At 42.8% G+C, this 17,217-nt stretch overlaps 1 protein-coding gene across 1 annotated transcript in view; it reads left to right on the forward strand.

The window, feature by feature from the left end:
* Positions 1-17,217, forward strand: part of SLC22A23 (solute carrier family 22 member 23) — a 284,246-nt gene that overhangs the window by 51,026 nt on the left and 216,003 nt on the right. Inside the window, exon 3 of the mRNA XM_075554136.1 lies at positions 8,805-8,959. Coding sequence (XP_075410251.1) covers positions 8,805-8,959 — 155 coding nt within the window. The remainder of the gene's footprint in view (positions 1-8,804; positions 8,960-17,217) is intronic.

Consider the following 17,217-nt stretch of genomic DNA (forward strand, 5'->3'; position numbering starts at 1 on the left):
TAGCCCTCTTTACAGTCTCCCTATTGTGAATAGCCCAAGGTTCTATGCTGCTCCTGGTAGTTCTATTTTTAATTTTTTTTATTAGAGGCTCATACAACTCTTATCACGATCTATACATATACATACATCAATTTTATAAAGCACATCTGCACATTCTTTGCCCTAATCATTTTCAAAGCATTTGCTCTCCACGTAAGCCCTTTGCATCAGGTCCTCTTTTTTCCCCCTCCCTCCCCGCTCCCCCTCCCTCATGAGCCCTTGATAATTTATAAATTATTGTCATATCTTGCCCTATCCGGCATCTCCCTTCACCCCTTTCTCTGCTGTCCATCTCCCAGGGAGGAGGTCACATGTAGATCCTTATAATCAGTTCCCCCTTTCCAACCCACTCACCCTCTACTCTCCCAGTATCGCCCCTCACACCCCTGGTCCTGAAGGTATCATCCACCCTGGATTCCCTGTGCCTCCAGCTCCTATATGCACCAGTGTACAACCTCTGCTCTATCCAGACTTGCAAGGTAGAATTCGGATCATGGTAGTTGGCGGGGGGGTGTGGGGGAGGGGAAGCATCCAGGATTTGGGGGAAAGCTATATTCTTCATTGGTGCTATATTGCACTCTGACCGACTCATCTCCTCCCCTATGCCCCTCTGTGAGGGGATCTCCAGTGGCCGACAAATGGGTTTTGGGTCTCCGCTCTGCACTTCCCCCTTCATTCACTATGGTAAGGTTTTTTTTTTTATGATGATGCTTTATACCTGATCCCTTTGGCACCTCGTGATCGCACAGGGTGGTGTGCTTCTTCCATGTGGGCTTTGTTGCTTCTGAGCTGCATGGCCGCTTGTTCACCTTCAAGCCTTTAAGACCCCAGACACTATCTCTTTTGATAGCCTGGCACCATCAGCTTTCTTCGCCACATTTGCTTATGCACCCGTTTGTCCTCGGCGATAGTATCATGGAGGTGTGCACCCAATGATATGATTTTTTGTTCTTTGATGCCTGATAACTGATCCCTTCGGGACCACGTGCTCACACATGCTGGTGTGTTCTTCCATGTGGGCTTTGTTGCTTCTGAGCTAGATGGCCGCTTGTTTATCTTCAAGCCTTTAAGACCCCAGACACTATCTCTTTTGATAACCAGGTACCATCAGCTTCCTTCACCACATTTACTTGTTCACCCACTTTGGCTTCAGCTGTTGTGTTGGGAGGGTGAGCATCATAGGATGAAAATTTAATAGAAGAGAGTATGCATGCATTGACAGAGTGCTTGAGTAGAGGCCCAAGGTCCTTCTGCCACCTTAATACTAAACCTATAAATATAGACACATAGATCTATTTCCCCATCCTCATATATATATTTGCATGTACATGTCTTTGTCTAGACCTCTATAAATGACCTTTGCCTACTAGCTCTTTCCTCTATTACCCTTGACTTTCCTCCCGCCCCACTATCATGCTCCGTCCTCACCTGGGTTACAGCTATACCTCTTCTTTACGTAACCTTACCCTTGATCATTCCCTACCAGGCCTGCCACTCCCCCCTCACCATGTTGTTCCCTTTTCCCTGGGTTTGTTAACACCACTTCCTTACCCCCCACCTCCCCCTATCCCAAGTCCCCCCAAAACTGTCGGTCCCGTTGTTTTTCCTCCAGATAGTTCATCCAGCCTGTCTTATTTAGACAGACATGTGGAGATAATAACATGCACAAAAACAAGACAGAGGAAAACAAAGCAACAGTATACAACCAGACAACAAAACAGGAACAACAAACCACTGACAAAGAACAAAACAAAACACATCAGGAAAGAAAAGCTTGTAGTTAGTTCAAGGATCATTTGTTGGCCTTTAGGAGTGTTTTCCAGTCCAGTCTGTTGGGGCACCACACCCTGGCCCCAAAGCCCACTTTCAGCATTCCCTGGGGACCTTGCCACTCCATTCCCTTGCTGTTCCGCTGCACTCCCCCAGTGCTTTGCCTCGGTGTGGTGGGATCAGGTCAGGTGCAATTCGCACACTGAGTCTCTGGTGCTGTCCCCTGTAGCGCCATTGGTCACTGAGGGGCATCATGTCTCATAGTGGGGCCAGCCATGTTGTCCTCACTCCTGGTAGTTCTTACTTGTTCATTCCTTTGCACATAATCCCTTTATTAAAATCTCCTCAAGACTTAGCAATCCTGGGGGTGTTGTATCAAAAGCAGTGTAGCTGAGAGGCAGAAGAAGAGCCAGCGTGATGGCAGGGCAGGAGGAAGGTAAAAGGAAACAGAGGAAAGATCTAGGAAGCAAAGCTATGGATAGAGGTATAAACATAGGTGTGTACTCATGTAAATATATTCATAAAAATAGAGGTATTGCCATGTGGCCTATGTAACTATGTTGATGCCACAATACATTGAATAAGTGGACGGATTTTGGACCTCTGCTCAAGCCTTCCCTCAAGGCAGGGACACTTGGTTCTACCAACCTGGCATTTTGTGATGCTCACCCTCCTGACACGATCACTGAAGACAAAAATGGGTGCATAGGCAAATATGGTAAAGAAAGCTGATGGTGCTCAGCTATCAAAAGATATGTAGTGTCTTGGGTCTTAAAGGCTTGAAGTTAAGCAGAGAAGCAACTAAGCCTAGATGGAGGAAGAACACCAGCTTGTACCATCATGAGGTATAGATGGGATCAGGAAACAGGCATCAGAAGACTCAAAACAAACAAACAAACATATTGTTGAGAATGAGAGGAGTCGGAGCAGAGACCCAAAACCCATCTATAGACAATGGGATATCCCCTCACAAAAGGGTCACAAGGAAGGGATGAGTCAACCAGGGCGCAGTGTAACACTGATGAAACACACAAGATTCCTCTAGTTCCTTGAGGCTTCCTCATCCCCTATTATCATGACCCAGTCTTGCCTTTCACTGCGGGCACAGATAAGAGTTCACGACACATGGAATTTGGGTCAGACCCCTCAGGAACAGAAATGGGGGTAGTACCAAAAGGTAGAGGGGAAGTTGGGGAGAAGGGGGGAGGAGGGGATAGCAGATCGATCACGATTGACATACGACTACATCCTCCCCTCCAGGGGTAGGAACAACAGAAACCATGGGAGAAGGGAGACAGTGGTTGGTGTAAGATATGAAAATAACAATGTATCACTTATCAATGAGTCATGAGGGTGGGAGGGGGGAGAGAGGGTGAAAAAGAGGAACTGATACCAAGGGCTCAAATAAGAAAGTATATGTTTAGAAAATAATGATGGCAACATATGTATAGATATTCTTCATATAATTGATGTACAGATTATTCTAAGACCTATAAGAGCCCCCAATCAAATGATCTTTAAAATCTCCTCAAGATACCTAATTTTGTGGGATATCTGTTTCTTATTGAAGTCCTGTATTCTAGGCTGCTCTTTAAAAATGTATATGTCAATAAACTTGGTGGCTTTAATACAAACTCACTGCCATTGAATCCACAGCGACCTTATAGGACAGGGTAGAACTGCCCTTGTGAGTTTCTGAGACTGTTTATGGGAGTAGAAAACCTTGACATGTAACCACTACATTACTAGTGATATTATTGCACATTTATGTGGCTTAGAGATCCAAGGCTGGTCTCTCTGGACTGAAAACAAGGTATCCATTAAGCTGTGCTCCTTTTTGGGAGGCTCTAAATCTTTTCCACCTTCTAGAGGCCACAAGGATTTCCTGGCTCATGACCTCTTCCAACTTTAAAGCCAGTAACAGTGTGTCAGCTCCTTGTCACACGGTCATTACTGTGGTTCCTTGCAGTTGAGAAAGTTTCTCGTGTTTTAGAGCTGCATGGGGTTAGCATGGACTCACTGGATAGCCTCTTCAGCAAAAGCTCCTTGACCTTAATCACACATGCAGTCCCTTTGCCATATCAGATAGCATGGTCATAGACTGAGGGTTAGGACCTAGAATTCTTTGTTGGCTATTATTCCGTCTACCACAGATCCTAATTGATAAAGTACTTGTTTGCCAGCTTTAGAAATGTGACTATCAGTCATCTCTGAGCAAACTCTATTCTGGGGGAGTCAATTTGCTTAGGCACTCAGATGGTTGTTAGAAACTTTACTGAATGATGCTGAGTCATGTGTGCACATACCTGCCTGACTACAGCTCTCTTTGGTAGGCATGGACTGATCTTTAAACAAGAAAAGATGGCTCAATGAAACAATCCTGACCTTCTTCCAAGATCACATGGTTCATAAGAGGTGTGCCAGGATTCCATAGCAAGACACTCTAACTTCAAAGAATACCTGTGTCTCACAATTCTTTGTTTTCATGATTTTCTCCTTTTCCTCAAAGTTGGATAGATTAACTATTATTATGTGCCTTGGTGACTTCTTGGGATTTAATCTAGCTGGTGTTCTTTCAGCCTCCTGAAAGGTTGTCTGGTTTTCATTTATTAAGCTGGGGAAGCTTTCCTCCAAGAATTCTCTCACTATTGTTGCAGATGACTTCTTTGTTGTGTCTTCCTCCGATAAGCCAACAATTCTAATCTTGATCCGCTTCATAGCATCAGACATAGATCTTAGGTTTTCTCCAGCTTCTCTGATGATCTTATTAGGTTTTTGTTCGCGTTTGTTAAAGTCTGCTTGGCTGTCCTCAAAGTCACTGATGCAGATCTCTGCTTCCTCCCGTCCATTCTCGAGGTCCATGTTTCTGCTAGTGGTTTTTGTTATCTCCTCCCTAAGCTCCTATATTTCCCTTTGGTGTATGGCCTTTATCTCCTCTATCATTTCATCCTTTTCCTATATTGTTTCCCTCATATCCTTTATGACTCCAAGCAGCATTCTGAGAATTTCTTTGTGTGGCAGCTCAATGTCTGCTTCTTCTATGCATGTCGTTATGTTCAGGACATCTTCTGCCATTGCCTTTTGTTTCTCCTGTTTTTTCGTTGAGGTTGTTGGGGCTGATGACTGGTTGCCTTGTGTTGTTTTAGAGGAGCCAGGTGCCATTTTCCAGGGACCTGAAGAGCATTGGCTCTTTCTGGGGAGACTTGTAGGAGTACTTCTTTGAACTGCCTACAGCTAATTTCACTATGGAATTAACCTACCACTTTATCCTCTGTGGCTTCCCTCTCAGGGAGTGCCCCGGAAGGCTAGTGGGTTGCCTGCTTTGGTGTTGTGGAGGTTGGGCAGAGGTTCCTGCATCAGCTTGGAATGTTGATGAGTGTTGGCCAAGCTGCCTTAGGCCCCCAGGCACACAGGAAGTAATTCCCCTCTAAGAAGTTGGACAGAGAATCCCCTGGTGGAGTTTGGCAGGACTTTTCCCAGCCTAGAGCTAGCTGCACAGGGAGTGGTCTGGAGGTCAGCAGTGAAGTGTGAGAGAACAGGAACGAGACAAAAAGGGGGAAAAATTAAAAAGTAAGCCTGCTGAGACTGAGGGAGGGGGGCTTCAGGGGGGATATAGAGAAGAGAGGGAAACAAAAGTAACTATGTAGCTGAGTCCTGAGCCCTGCCTGTGGAGCTGCAAGGGGTTAGTCCCTGCCCGGAGGCAGCGGTGGCAAGCTGTGGCTGTGTTGAGAAAAAGTCCCGGCACAGCGACTGTTGGGGGATATAGAGAAGAGAGGGAAATAAAAGTGACAATGTAGCTGAACCCCATCCCTGTCCATGGAGCTGCAAGGGTTTAGTCCCTGCTCTGAGGCAGGCGGCTGGCTGCAAACTGTGGCTGTGTTGATTAAGCCCCCTTGCCGGCTCTAAATGGTCCCACCTCTGGCAGAGACAGTGGCGGAGCCAAGGTCAAGCCCTAGCCGGACTCCACTGTGGTAAGCCAAAAGCCCCCAGCCCCTCAAAACCCTGTGGGTCTGTGCCTACTTATCTTTATGATGCTCCTCCTGCATTCCAGCAGTGTTGAATTTCCCTCTAAGCAACTCTCCTGGGCTGAATTCTGCGGAGTCCCTCTGGTATGTGTTACTCAGTCACCATCTTGCTACAGGCAGACGTCTTGCATGGTGGGAGAACCCAGCCTTGTCTCTCATGAGTAGGCTAGCTTCTGCCTGTCTCACAATTCTTAATGGTAATTTTTACTTGCTGATTTTAATAATTTGGGGAAGGAGAGATTTAGAATAGTACCTACATTAAAAAAAATTCAGAGACCTTTTCAGGAGTAGTAGAATAGGAAAAAGCCTGTAAGAAATAGATGGCTGAAGCTAAAACGTGGTGCTCCATTCTTTGAGGGTTCTTCTACCAAATCTGTTACCACTCAGTGGGCTGACCAGCATCAGAAAGTGGAACACAGGCCCCTTTTACAGACAAGGAAAATAAAGCTCGTAGAAATAGAAATGGATATGGTAGATTTTGTTTTCAATTGTGATGAGAATATCTATATGACCAAATAATTATAAATTCAGTTGTTTTTATATGTAGATATGTTAGACTTTGTGTTTTGTTCACCTTCATTTTAGGAAACTAGGTCATGTGCTTAATATTCTGTGAATTAATTGGCTTTGGACAAAATCATCTATCTACCCTTCCCTGAAAGAGCTTAATGACTCTCATATTGTTCAGGGAAAATACAGACCGGAATCTCTTAGACAATAGAACTGACTTACTATGAATTTGAAGGCACTAAACCTTAACCTCAATTCACTAAGTTAAAGTGATTAATGACTGCCAAATACCCATTGTCACCAAGTTGATTCTGCCGTACAGGGCATAGTAGAACTTGCCCAAAGGATTTCCAAGAACATACATCTTTACAGAACCAAACTTCCATACCAACATTTTAGTTAAAAGACCAACACTTAACTATTGCACCACCAGGTTCCTTAAGTGGATTGTCCTAAAACTGAACCCATTGCTATTAAGTACTCTGAACGTTCTTAATGAAATTCTATCCTACGTCTCTCCTTGAATTTTCATAAGGCAAGTCCACCCCTTATTGAGGTTTTTAAAAGTAGGTTTATTGGGAGAAAACTTGCCTTTTTGAAGCGCATAATTAAGTGATTTGGGGTATGTTTGTGGAGTTAAAATCATCACCACAATATAATTTTCACACATGTTCATCGCCCTAAATAGAAGCCCATTTAGATTCATTCCCCATCCCTACCTCAGCTCTAGGCAACCACAAATCCACTTCCTGTCCTTGTGTCTAGGAACCCTGGTGGTAGTTGGTTACAAGTTGGATTGCTAACTGGTGGATCAGCAGTTCAAACCCACCAAGTGCTCCTTGGTAAGAAGATGAGGTTGTGTGTGCCTGTAAAGATTATTGTCACAAACCCTATGGGACAGTTCTGCATCCTATAGGATGGCTATATGATGAAATTAACTAGATAGCATTGGGTTTTGGTTTTGTCTTTTCTTTTTATCTCTATGCTGGTCCTTTCTAGATATGTAACCTTTACTGAGATGCCTTCTTAGAAGACAGTTCTAGACAGACAGTTCGAGTTGTTTAGCTACCCTAGATGGTATTTGGCACACTGGGTCCAGATTTTTTTCTCTCTGACAAGATGGATTTAGCAGCTCCAGTTTTTTTTTTCTTCTTTTTTTTTGTAAGCTCGCCTTTTATGTCCAGGCAGAGTGAGTTGTATTAATTTATCCCAAATTGCCCGTTGTTTTTTTTTTTAAACTTTAAAAATCTCTGAATTAGGTGAAGATTTACAGAGCAGATCATCAGCTTTGTATTCAACAGTTCGTACACAGTTTGCTTTAGCTCCCCTGCTGCAGCCTCCTCAGTGCACCATCACTTACCCTCCTCCCCTCTGTTTCCTGTTTCTGTTTCTACTGCTCTCCCAGCCTTCTGAGTTTTGTCCTGGACAACCTTTTGATTGTAAGTGGTTTTAACACAGGGTGAGCCCCACTCCAGAAAGCTGTCTGGTGTAACGAAGGGTTTCCTTTGTTAATGAGTTGATGAAAGAAAAAGGTAGGATGATAGTGTGGGAGGGTGGAGAACTAGTGTCTGTCCTGTTTCCGAGGACCACCCCAACTGTACTGTCAGCCGAGAAGCACATCATCCCCTAGAGTGTGCAGTTATTGCATGGATCAGCCTTTCAAAAACACCATGAAAGTTACTTTTTTTGTCTCACAGTCAGCTTACTTTCAGGTCTACACTGATTATTTACAGTTCTTCCCAGCTTAGTTTCTTTTGTGAGCTCTTAACAATTAATACTTGTCATGTCCTTGAAACGAATTGGCAGCCACTTTGGATCTGGCTCAGCTCTGATATTCTGTGTGAGACCAGGAACTTGCTTTAGTTAGCAACCCACAAAGAGGAAATAGAACTGTTTTACCCAGGTCTTGTGTTGGCTTTTTGAGTCAATTCCAAAGTTCAGTTTTTTTTCTCCAGGTAATTTGTGCTGGGTGTGTCAAGGTTTAAATTTGGGGCGTTTAATGTTGGTTTTGTTTATCTTCCCTTAAATAATCCCAATATGTACTCAGAATTAATTTTTCCGTAGGGAGGATTTACAGTAAAATGACTGTAAAAGTATTAGATTCAACAGCAAATTCTATTCATGTCTGTGTTCTTTTTCTTTTAATTTAATTTTTTAAAATTTTAATAATTCATTTTGAGGGGGCTCTTACAGCTCTTTTAACAATCTATATGGTCTCAGTTTTCTTACCCAGTTTGATCTCTGCTTTGCTACCTGTGAAAAGAAGAGGTTGGATTAAATTTCCCAAGGTCTTTTCTACCCGTAATACTCTCTTATCTACTCAAGTGGGTATAATTGGTATAAAGTATTTACTTGAGTACTCATTGAACACAGATTGAGCACCTGCTGGATACTGGGTTCAGACTGCTAGCACCATCTGTAGTTTCATGACAATTGCTAATTGTTTCCCTCTTCATACAGGGTTGGCCGGCGGCCTGTGCTGCTCTTTTCCATCATCTTCATTCTGATTTTTGGATTGACGGTGGCACTGTCCGTGAATGTGACGATGTTCAGCACACTCAGGTTCTTTGAAGGGTTCTGCCTGGCTGGAATTATTCTCACCTTGTATGCATTGCGTAAGTAGAAACTTTCTTATCCACTATTAGCAAAAGTGTATTTTGCTTCCAAGAGTTTTGAAAAGGTGCTATGTGTTCTAGTTTTGGAAATGGCAGTCTTTTGGAAGAACAAACTTTAATGACTTCAGCTCAAGTAATGTTGTTCAAGTTCACTCTATTCTGATCTCCAGTCGGGGCTTGGTTTGCAACAGAAACCATGGAAGACTGTAATTATTTCATGAAGTGGGGATTGACTCATAGCTGGTAGGGAGAGAACTTTTGCTTTTCTCCTGAATTTTCTGCATTGACCTCTGTGTATTTCCAAACCCATTGATCATCCCTGCCATTTGCTGTTAAAGAGCACACAAAGGATTTGGAACCATGGGGTTTGGACTAAATTTTTTGGGTTAATTCTTTAAGATGCGTTTTTTGTTTTTTTTCTAAGGGTTTGCAGAGTATAAGTATTCCACATTCTCGTGCCAAAATGTGGGCTTAGGTGGTTAGGATTTGAAACCTAAGTGTTGGTATTGGAAGACAAAATGAAAGATTTGTTAGGAGTTACCCTTTCTGGATAATAAAAATACCCCCTCATCCATGTGGAAGTCAGATAATCTGGTGTCATTTTGAGGGGATTGTAAGTGAAGGGGTGGAGTCTGGCATGTCAATCAAGATAGAACCAATGAGGCCTCTGTGTGGGCATGGCCTTCTCCTGAGAATTCTGGGAACTCAGCATTTTCCTTTTTGGAGGCGGGAGACACTTCTCTCTCTCGACTCACTCCCTCGGAGACTCTCTACTGATAAGACACATGGCACCATTCCTTGGGAGCTGGAGAAGCCACAGGGACCTACCCTGATGGAGCCAGACCTCTCGAGCTCGAGAAGCCATCTAGGGTACCCTGCTGGTGCTGAGATGTTTACAATGCCACTGGATCCACAAGACTTCCAACCCACTGCCCTGTGATCTTCCTGCATTTGGTGTCATTGCATGTGTTTTGTAAATCTGAAGAGGACTTTATAGATTGATATTGGACATATGAGATAATATCAGACTTATGGGCTTGATTTGGACTGGGTTGGGATGTTTTCTCAAGTCAATAACTCTTGTATATAAACCTCTTTCTTATTCACATATGAGTCTCTATGAATTTGTTTCTCTAGTCTACCCAGACTAACACAATTCTTCTATCATGTGGACTCCTATCTTACTTCTCTGTAGTTGGTATTTCCAGAGCACAACCACAACCCCAAAGTAGTAGGAGTGTAGGCCTGAATGCTGTTTTTACTTACTAGTTTTATACTTGCTCATGTGATGAGATATTGTTTGCTCCATTTTACCTTTTTCCTCCCTTTGATGACGTGGTTATGGGTTAGTTAGAGATAGCATTGTCCAGTGGTGAAATAAGAATAATTGTAGTTCTTTGACATTTCCAGGTTAAAGACTTGCTAGTGCTTTCAGGCAACCTGAAGTTTTGTTCTTTTCCTACAGAAAGTAGAGATATAATCGTTGTTTGACATGGTTTTGTAGTGATCAAGAAAGGATGTCTATGGAGAAGAGTGTGTGTTCCTAAATCCAAAGTCTGCATTTCTGTTCTCATGCTGTAACAGCTGAATTGTCGTTTCTTAGAAATTGACTTTTCTAGTTTAGTTTATCAGCATTTATTTTGGAAACCTTATCTCTTGGCTGCTGGTTAATGGGTGCACGGTTAGTGGTTCAATGTGTATTTGGAGGTTCTGTTTCTCTGAACATGAGCATAATGACTGCAGATAAGGTGGGAGTTGTTCTGTGCAGAGGAGCAGATGAAAACCTCTTTTCTGTAGAGAACCCCTGGCCCTGCTGTCAGGTGCTCTTTTGAGCCACATGTGTGGAGACATGATGTGGGTCCAATTTTGGCACAATTCTTTGGAAGCTCTTCAATTCTCACAGGAGGATGCTGCTCGAGGGCTTCTACCCAGATGGCCACAAATGTACACATTTGGGCAGAGAGAACATCTGTGCTTTGGGAGCTGAGCAAAGAAGAGAACTTCCATATCACCACTCCAATGTTTATCAAATCAGCCAGAGAATATTGATCAAAAATTGCTTGAAAGTAAAAATGGCATTATTCGTTTTCCCCTGTCTGCCAACTGCTAATGACTGGTCAGAATGCCAGGAAGCTCAGAGAAGTCTGCTGAGGACATTGCAGACTCAGTGGGACAGAACACTTGATTGATGAGCCAGCATTGCCAACGAGACAGAAGGGAGATACGATGTACACACAACTGAGTCTTCTCCAGAAGACATCTGTGGATTACACCAGATCAGGAGAGATTTTACCTGGCCCCACCCAGAACTCTGTTGACTGACTTATGATTTGACATACGAAATGTTGCTAAGGATGTTTTTTTCCGTTCTAATCTAATTATATAACAAGTTCTTTATAGTATATTCTCTTCCACTTCAGGACCATAAAGTTCCTACTTATCATTAATAACTTTATTTGCTTGTATCTGATCAGCACATAATCATACAACTCAGTGGTCTGCAAACTTTTTTATAAAGCCCTAGATAATAAACATATTAGGCCTGATGAGCCAGATGATCTCTATTCCTTCTACTCACCCCTACCTTCTAACATGAAAAGCACCATAGGTAAATAAATAGGCATGCATGTTCCAGTAAAATTTACAAAAACCATTAACAACTACAAGAAAAAGAAAATGTTCTAAAATTGGTTATGATTGCATAACTCTTCTTAATATGATTGAGCTATTTAATTATATGATGTGTGAATTATATGCCAATAAAACTCTGAAAGTGAAGTTTGAAGAACCAAAACATATGGTGGGCCAAAGGCAGTCATTTCGCATTGCCCAATGTAATTGACCCTCTCTCTGTATAGACTGTCAAGAAGCCTAGAGAACGTGGATTCCAGTGTAGCAAAGCTGTAGGCCTGAGAACATGAGACTTGAATTTTCACATCTCTCCTGGTTTCATCTAAGCCATCACACTTTCATTTCTCCTTTGTCCCATTTGTCTACCTCCATAATTCATGTTTTTGAAATTGTATCCATGTGCGTAAGCTTAGGAGTCCTGCCAGTGTAATTGGCTATACTTATTCAGCTGCTGTGCACAAAGTTAGTGATTCAGATTCACCAGTCACTCCCAGGAGAAAGATAAGATTGTCTGCTACTGTAAAGTTGTAAGAGTCTGGGAATGCCCAAGAAGACATGCTTCTCAGGCCTATTGCATTGCCATGAGTTGGCATCAATTCCATGGCAGTGAGCTTTGTCTTGTTTTCCTGTGAACTGCCTTTATTTTCCTGAAATGAAGTGGGGCATGTTTTCATCGACTTAGACTCCAAGTCAGACATTGTGGCAAGTACAATTGCAATGAAAAATTTCAAGTATAATCAGGGGCTCATTACCTGAGCTAATACCATATCTGAAGTAACAACTTAAAATAAGACCCTAAGGCTGAAAGGTTACTTTGAACTTGTGGAGATCCTATTTAAACCACAGAAATATTGTTGGGGGAGAGATGGCAGAAGAGTTCTGGTTGGCACAGGAGAAGGAAAGACAGGAAATAGAGTTATGATCACAGACAGGGTTGGGGTGGAGTATGGCAGACCGTGGTGGGCAGCTTACCTTTCTACACAGATCTCCAAAGAGAGGGGCTGCAAGCCCACAGAGCCAGTAACTGAATTTCATATTAGTGTAATTGCTCGCACTTGATACCTGAATAGTGTAGGTGGCTTATTAACCCTTGGGGATTCTTTGCTTTGCGAAAAGGGAATGGTTGAAGAACTGGGTCACAAGCTTGAAGTATTTCTTGAATGTAAAGAAGAGTTGAAAACTTTGGGCCATTCATTATTTGGAAGTTACATTTTCATGGTCCCCTGCAACCAATAGGTTATTGGTTGTCACCTAATTTAATGCATCCCCAGGAAAGGGTTGGACTTTCCCTAAGCAGAGCTGGGCATTGTACCTTGCTTCAGTCTCGCAGGTGCTTGGCAGTATGATAGAGGAAGAATGACATTTTTGCAGATTTAGTGTGTTCTGTGGCTTGCCATGAGAGCTTTGAGAAATGCTGCTGACTGAGCTTTTTGTTTGTTTGCTTGTAAGGCTGCTTCATTATTTTTTCTGCTTTGGAACTTTCTAAGGTACATTTATTTCACACTTTGGTCTTAAATGTTTATTTCCTTCCAGTTGCCAAAGGGAGATGTGGTTATGTAATGTAGGTGTAAAATACAGATCCCTAGTGTCTTCGTTGGAGTCCCTGGATGGTACAGTTGGTTAACATAGTCAGCCAATAGCTAAACGGTCCCAGTGCCTCCAGAGGTACCTTGGGAGGAAAGCCTGTGATCTATTTTGTTAAAAATCAACCACTGGAACATGTAACCTCCTCCCTGGGGATGGACAACAGAAAAGGGGGTGAAGGGAGACGTCAGACAGGGAAAGATATGACAAAATAATAATTTATAAATTATCAAAGGCTCATAAGGAAGGGGAGAGCGGGGAGGGAGGGGAAAAATAAGGAGCTGATGCCAGGGGCTTAAGTGGAGAGCAAATGTTTTGAGAATGATGAGGGCAATGAATTTTAAAATGTGCTTTACACAATTGATGTATGCATGGGTTATGATGAGTTGTATGAGTCCAGAATAAAATGATTAAAAAAATCAACCTCTGGAAAATGTATGGAGAGCAGTTCTACTCTAGCACATGTGGGCTCGCTGTACATTAGAAGGGACTCCATGACAAGGGGGTTGGGGGTAGCCTTCCTGGGAGTCTGGAGTTATGTGGCAGCAGCAAGGGTGTTGGCCAGCAGGAAGAAACAGCTGAAGCTGAGGGAGTTTCAGTCGAGCCGTAGCAGTGATGCCTGCCTGCTGTGAGAGCACTATGACACGACAGCAAATCATTCCGTGCCCGTGAGCTACGTCAACAGATGAAATTTTCCCTTTTCTTGGGGACAAAAAACAAGATGGAAAAACTTGACTTCGATAGACAAGAGTTAGGGAATCACAGACCAAGAAGCAATTGATCACATTGCCTTATCTGTTTATGGAAACAAAGTCTTATCAAAGAGTAAAGACATCGTCACCTTTAATAAGTTACGCAGCTTTGTTTTGTTATGGCATGCATGCTTCTCCCAATCGGCATTTATAATATGACAGGCAGCATAATAGAGCCTCTTACAAAATGTGTCTTTATTCAGAGGCTGCTGCTTTCTGAAGTGATTTTATGTTGGCTACATTAAGTCCTCCCGAGAGGATTGGGGTCCTGGTGGTGCAATGATTAAAATGCTTACCTGAGAGCCAAGTGCCAGCCACTCTGCCAGAGAAAGATGCGAGTCCCCTTTCATAAAGATTTCCAGCCTTGGAAACACCATGGGGAAGTTTTACTCAGTCCTTTAGGATTGCACTGAGTTAGAAGTGACTTGACAGCAGTGGGTTTGGATTTTTGGTTTATAGGAAAAAAATACTGTTTTTTAGTACTTTCTAAAAGAGGGACACAATGTGTTTTAATGTAGATGCTTTGTGTCTCCCATCATCTGATTTCTCCCAAACTCTTTATCTCCAAACTAGCAAAACAAACAAACAAACAAAAAAAAAAACCAACAAAGGTCAAATGAACATAACTGGTTTTTTTGCCTAACAGTAACACAACTTTCATTTGAAAATGTATCGCAATCTTCCATTTTCTCATTATGAAAACCCTCCCTAAGCCCGACAGCCCAAATCATTGAATAACCAAGACATGACCAGTAATTTCATAGGTATCTAAATTACTGGCCACTTTGCAAATTTCAAACTCTAGTCTCAACTAAGATACTGAGAAAACCCCGAGTTTGCCCCGAGTGGGTATAATGTTCTCTCCCTCCCATGGCTTCGATAGTTTTGCAGTCTTCGTCTTCAAGTACCTAATGAATTTCTAATGTTTTTTACTTCTTTATCTCACCCTTCCACATATTTCTATATTTTTCTAAACCAACAATCCTCAGAGCATACTTTGGTCAGCAGTGTTGTTAAGCATCAAGTTCTGCTAAGCATTAAAAAACTAGGATTGACCCAGAGGGCACTGTATAATAAATTGTTGAGTTATGGAATGAAGAAAAGGAACACTCTTCTTTCAAGTGGGAGGGGCTTCAACTCTTCAAGTGGGAGGTTGACTTCTTCTGAGGAGCAAATATTTGCATTGCATTTAAGTTAAAGGAAAGTTTCCTGGAAGTATGTGTAGTGTCTCCCCGCTCCCCACCCCATCCTTTCTCCAGTTTCAGATACCTGGGCCAGACAGAATGTCCAGTAGCTGCTAGTCCCCGGAGCGAGTGGTATTCCTTTACTGATGGTTGGGCAGGCTTACCATACAGGGAGTTTTCCACCAGAGGATGCATCAGAATTTATCATAAGCCTTTGACAAGCAATGTTTATTTTCATTATTTATATACTGAAATTCTAAGTAATTCAGGGTTTATTCTAGTTCAAGTTCATAGGACAAGGAACTCTGAACCATTTGAGACCTGTCTGTGGATCTTTTTTCTACCTCTAGAAACACTGCTCCTGTAGGCATATTTTCAAAAAGGAAAGGAGTAAATTTATAAGCAAAGAGGGACATTGACCCTGTATTTTCCTCCTCCTAGCCCAGTAAGGAGCCCTAGCATCTGAGCACAACTGCGGGGCAGAGAACCAGAAGAAAAGCAACTCCTGCTTAGTGTCTGCAAGCCTGAGGAAGGGAGGTGATTTTGCCCTGGTAGGCCCAGGGCCCCTGGTCTGCAGTGGGAGAGTCATCCCCCTCGGGGCAGAGGTGCCCCCGAGGGCCAGTTATTATCACAGCATTGCTCCAGGCCTTCAAATAAAAAAGGAGTCACTCTCTCTTTTCTGCTCTTCTCTATATATTAGGCACAATTTGGGCTTATACAGAGCAATTTCTCTGTAGGTGTGTAATGCATGTAAGGACATGCCCTATCACCTGTCTGTTAAAAACGGACAGAGAGCATAAGTGAAACTCACACACACCCTGCCTTCTGTAAACAAAAGCTTGCAAAGGCAGGGCAAGGAAATGTGTACATATCATCTAGGCATATAGCTAAATTCCAAAGTCCACATTTCTGTGGATGCTTTCATTTGCTGAAGATAGGTCTAGCTCAAAATCAGAAGAAAAAACACAGCCAATATTTAGAGATAAGTGGACATTTAAAAATCAGAGCACTTTGTGAAAATCGATACCGAATAGAGTCTTCCCAGACTGGAAATGAGTGACAACCATGTGCTTGGTCAGGGTAAAAACTGCCCACTGTACTCTACAGGGACATAGAAGGGCTTGATGATCATGGACTGAACCCTTCGGTATGGGTTGCAACTCAGTGGAAACAAACTCCACAACCTCACAGCTGGACCGGTAGATAAGATCATGAAGAGGTTAGATGCAGACAAATGAGGAAAAGGTTGAAGTGGACAAGGATTTGGACCCACAGGCAGTGTTCATGGAAGCGGTAGTCCAGAATCAGATTAAAGATTACAATGGGCAGGTTTGCTGCACAAGATCTTGTAAGGATGTCTCTTGGAAGACTAAGATGCACCTGACCTAACCCATGATATTCTCAATGGCCTCATATGCGTAAGTGGATTATAGCAAACTGGATAATCTTGAGAATGGGGATCCCAGAACACTTCGTTGTGCTCATTAGGCAACTGTACATGGATCAAGAGGTACTCGTGCAAACAGGACAATGGCAGGCTTCATGGTTTAAAATCAGAAAAGTTATGCTTCCAGTTGAATCCCCTCACCATAAGTATTCAGTTTGCATGCTAGACAAATCATCAGAAGAAGCTGGCTTATTGGAAGAAATATGTGCCATCAAGATGGGAGGAAGGCATATTAGCAACATCCAGGATTGTCACCTTCGATATGGGTTACAGTTCAATGTGAAGAAGACCCACATCCTCACAACTGGGCTAATGTTATTAACTGGCTACGTGGAATTGAATAAAGAAGATGAAGAAGAATCAATGCATTTGGGTGGCGGTGCTGGGGAAGAATATTGACAGTACCACAGAGTGCTAGAAGGACAAAGTGAGCTGTCTTGGAGGAAGAAAGGCCAGGGTACTCCTAAGGAGCAAGGATGGCGAGACTCTGTCTTATGTGCTTTTCAAATGTTATCAGAAGAGACTAGTCCCTGGGGTAGGAGGACTTCGTGCTTGGTAAAGTGCAGGGGCAGCAGAATGAGGAAGGCCCTCTAGGAGATAGATTGGCACCATGACTGCCACAATGGGCTCCAGCATAGGAATAATCGTGAGAAGGGCACG

The sequence above is a fragment of the Tenrec ecaudatus genome, chromosome 7, assembly GCF_050624435.1.
Source record: "Tenrec ecaudatus isolate mTenEca1 chromosome 7, mTenEca1.hap1, whole genome shotgun sequence".
Lineage (NCBI taxonomy): Eukaryota > Metazoa > Chordata > Mammalia > Afrosoricida > Tenrecidae > Tenrec > Tenrec ecaudatus.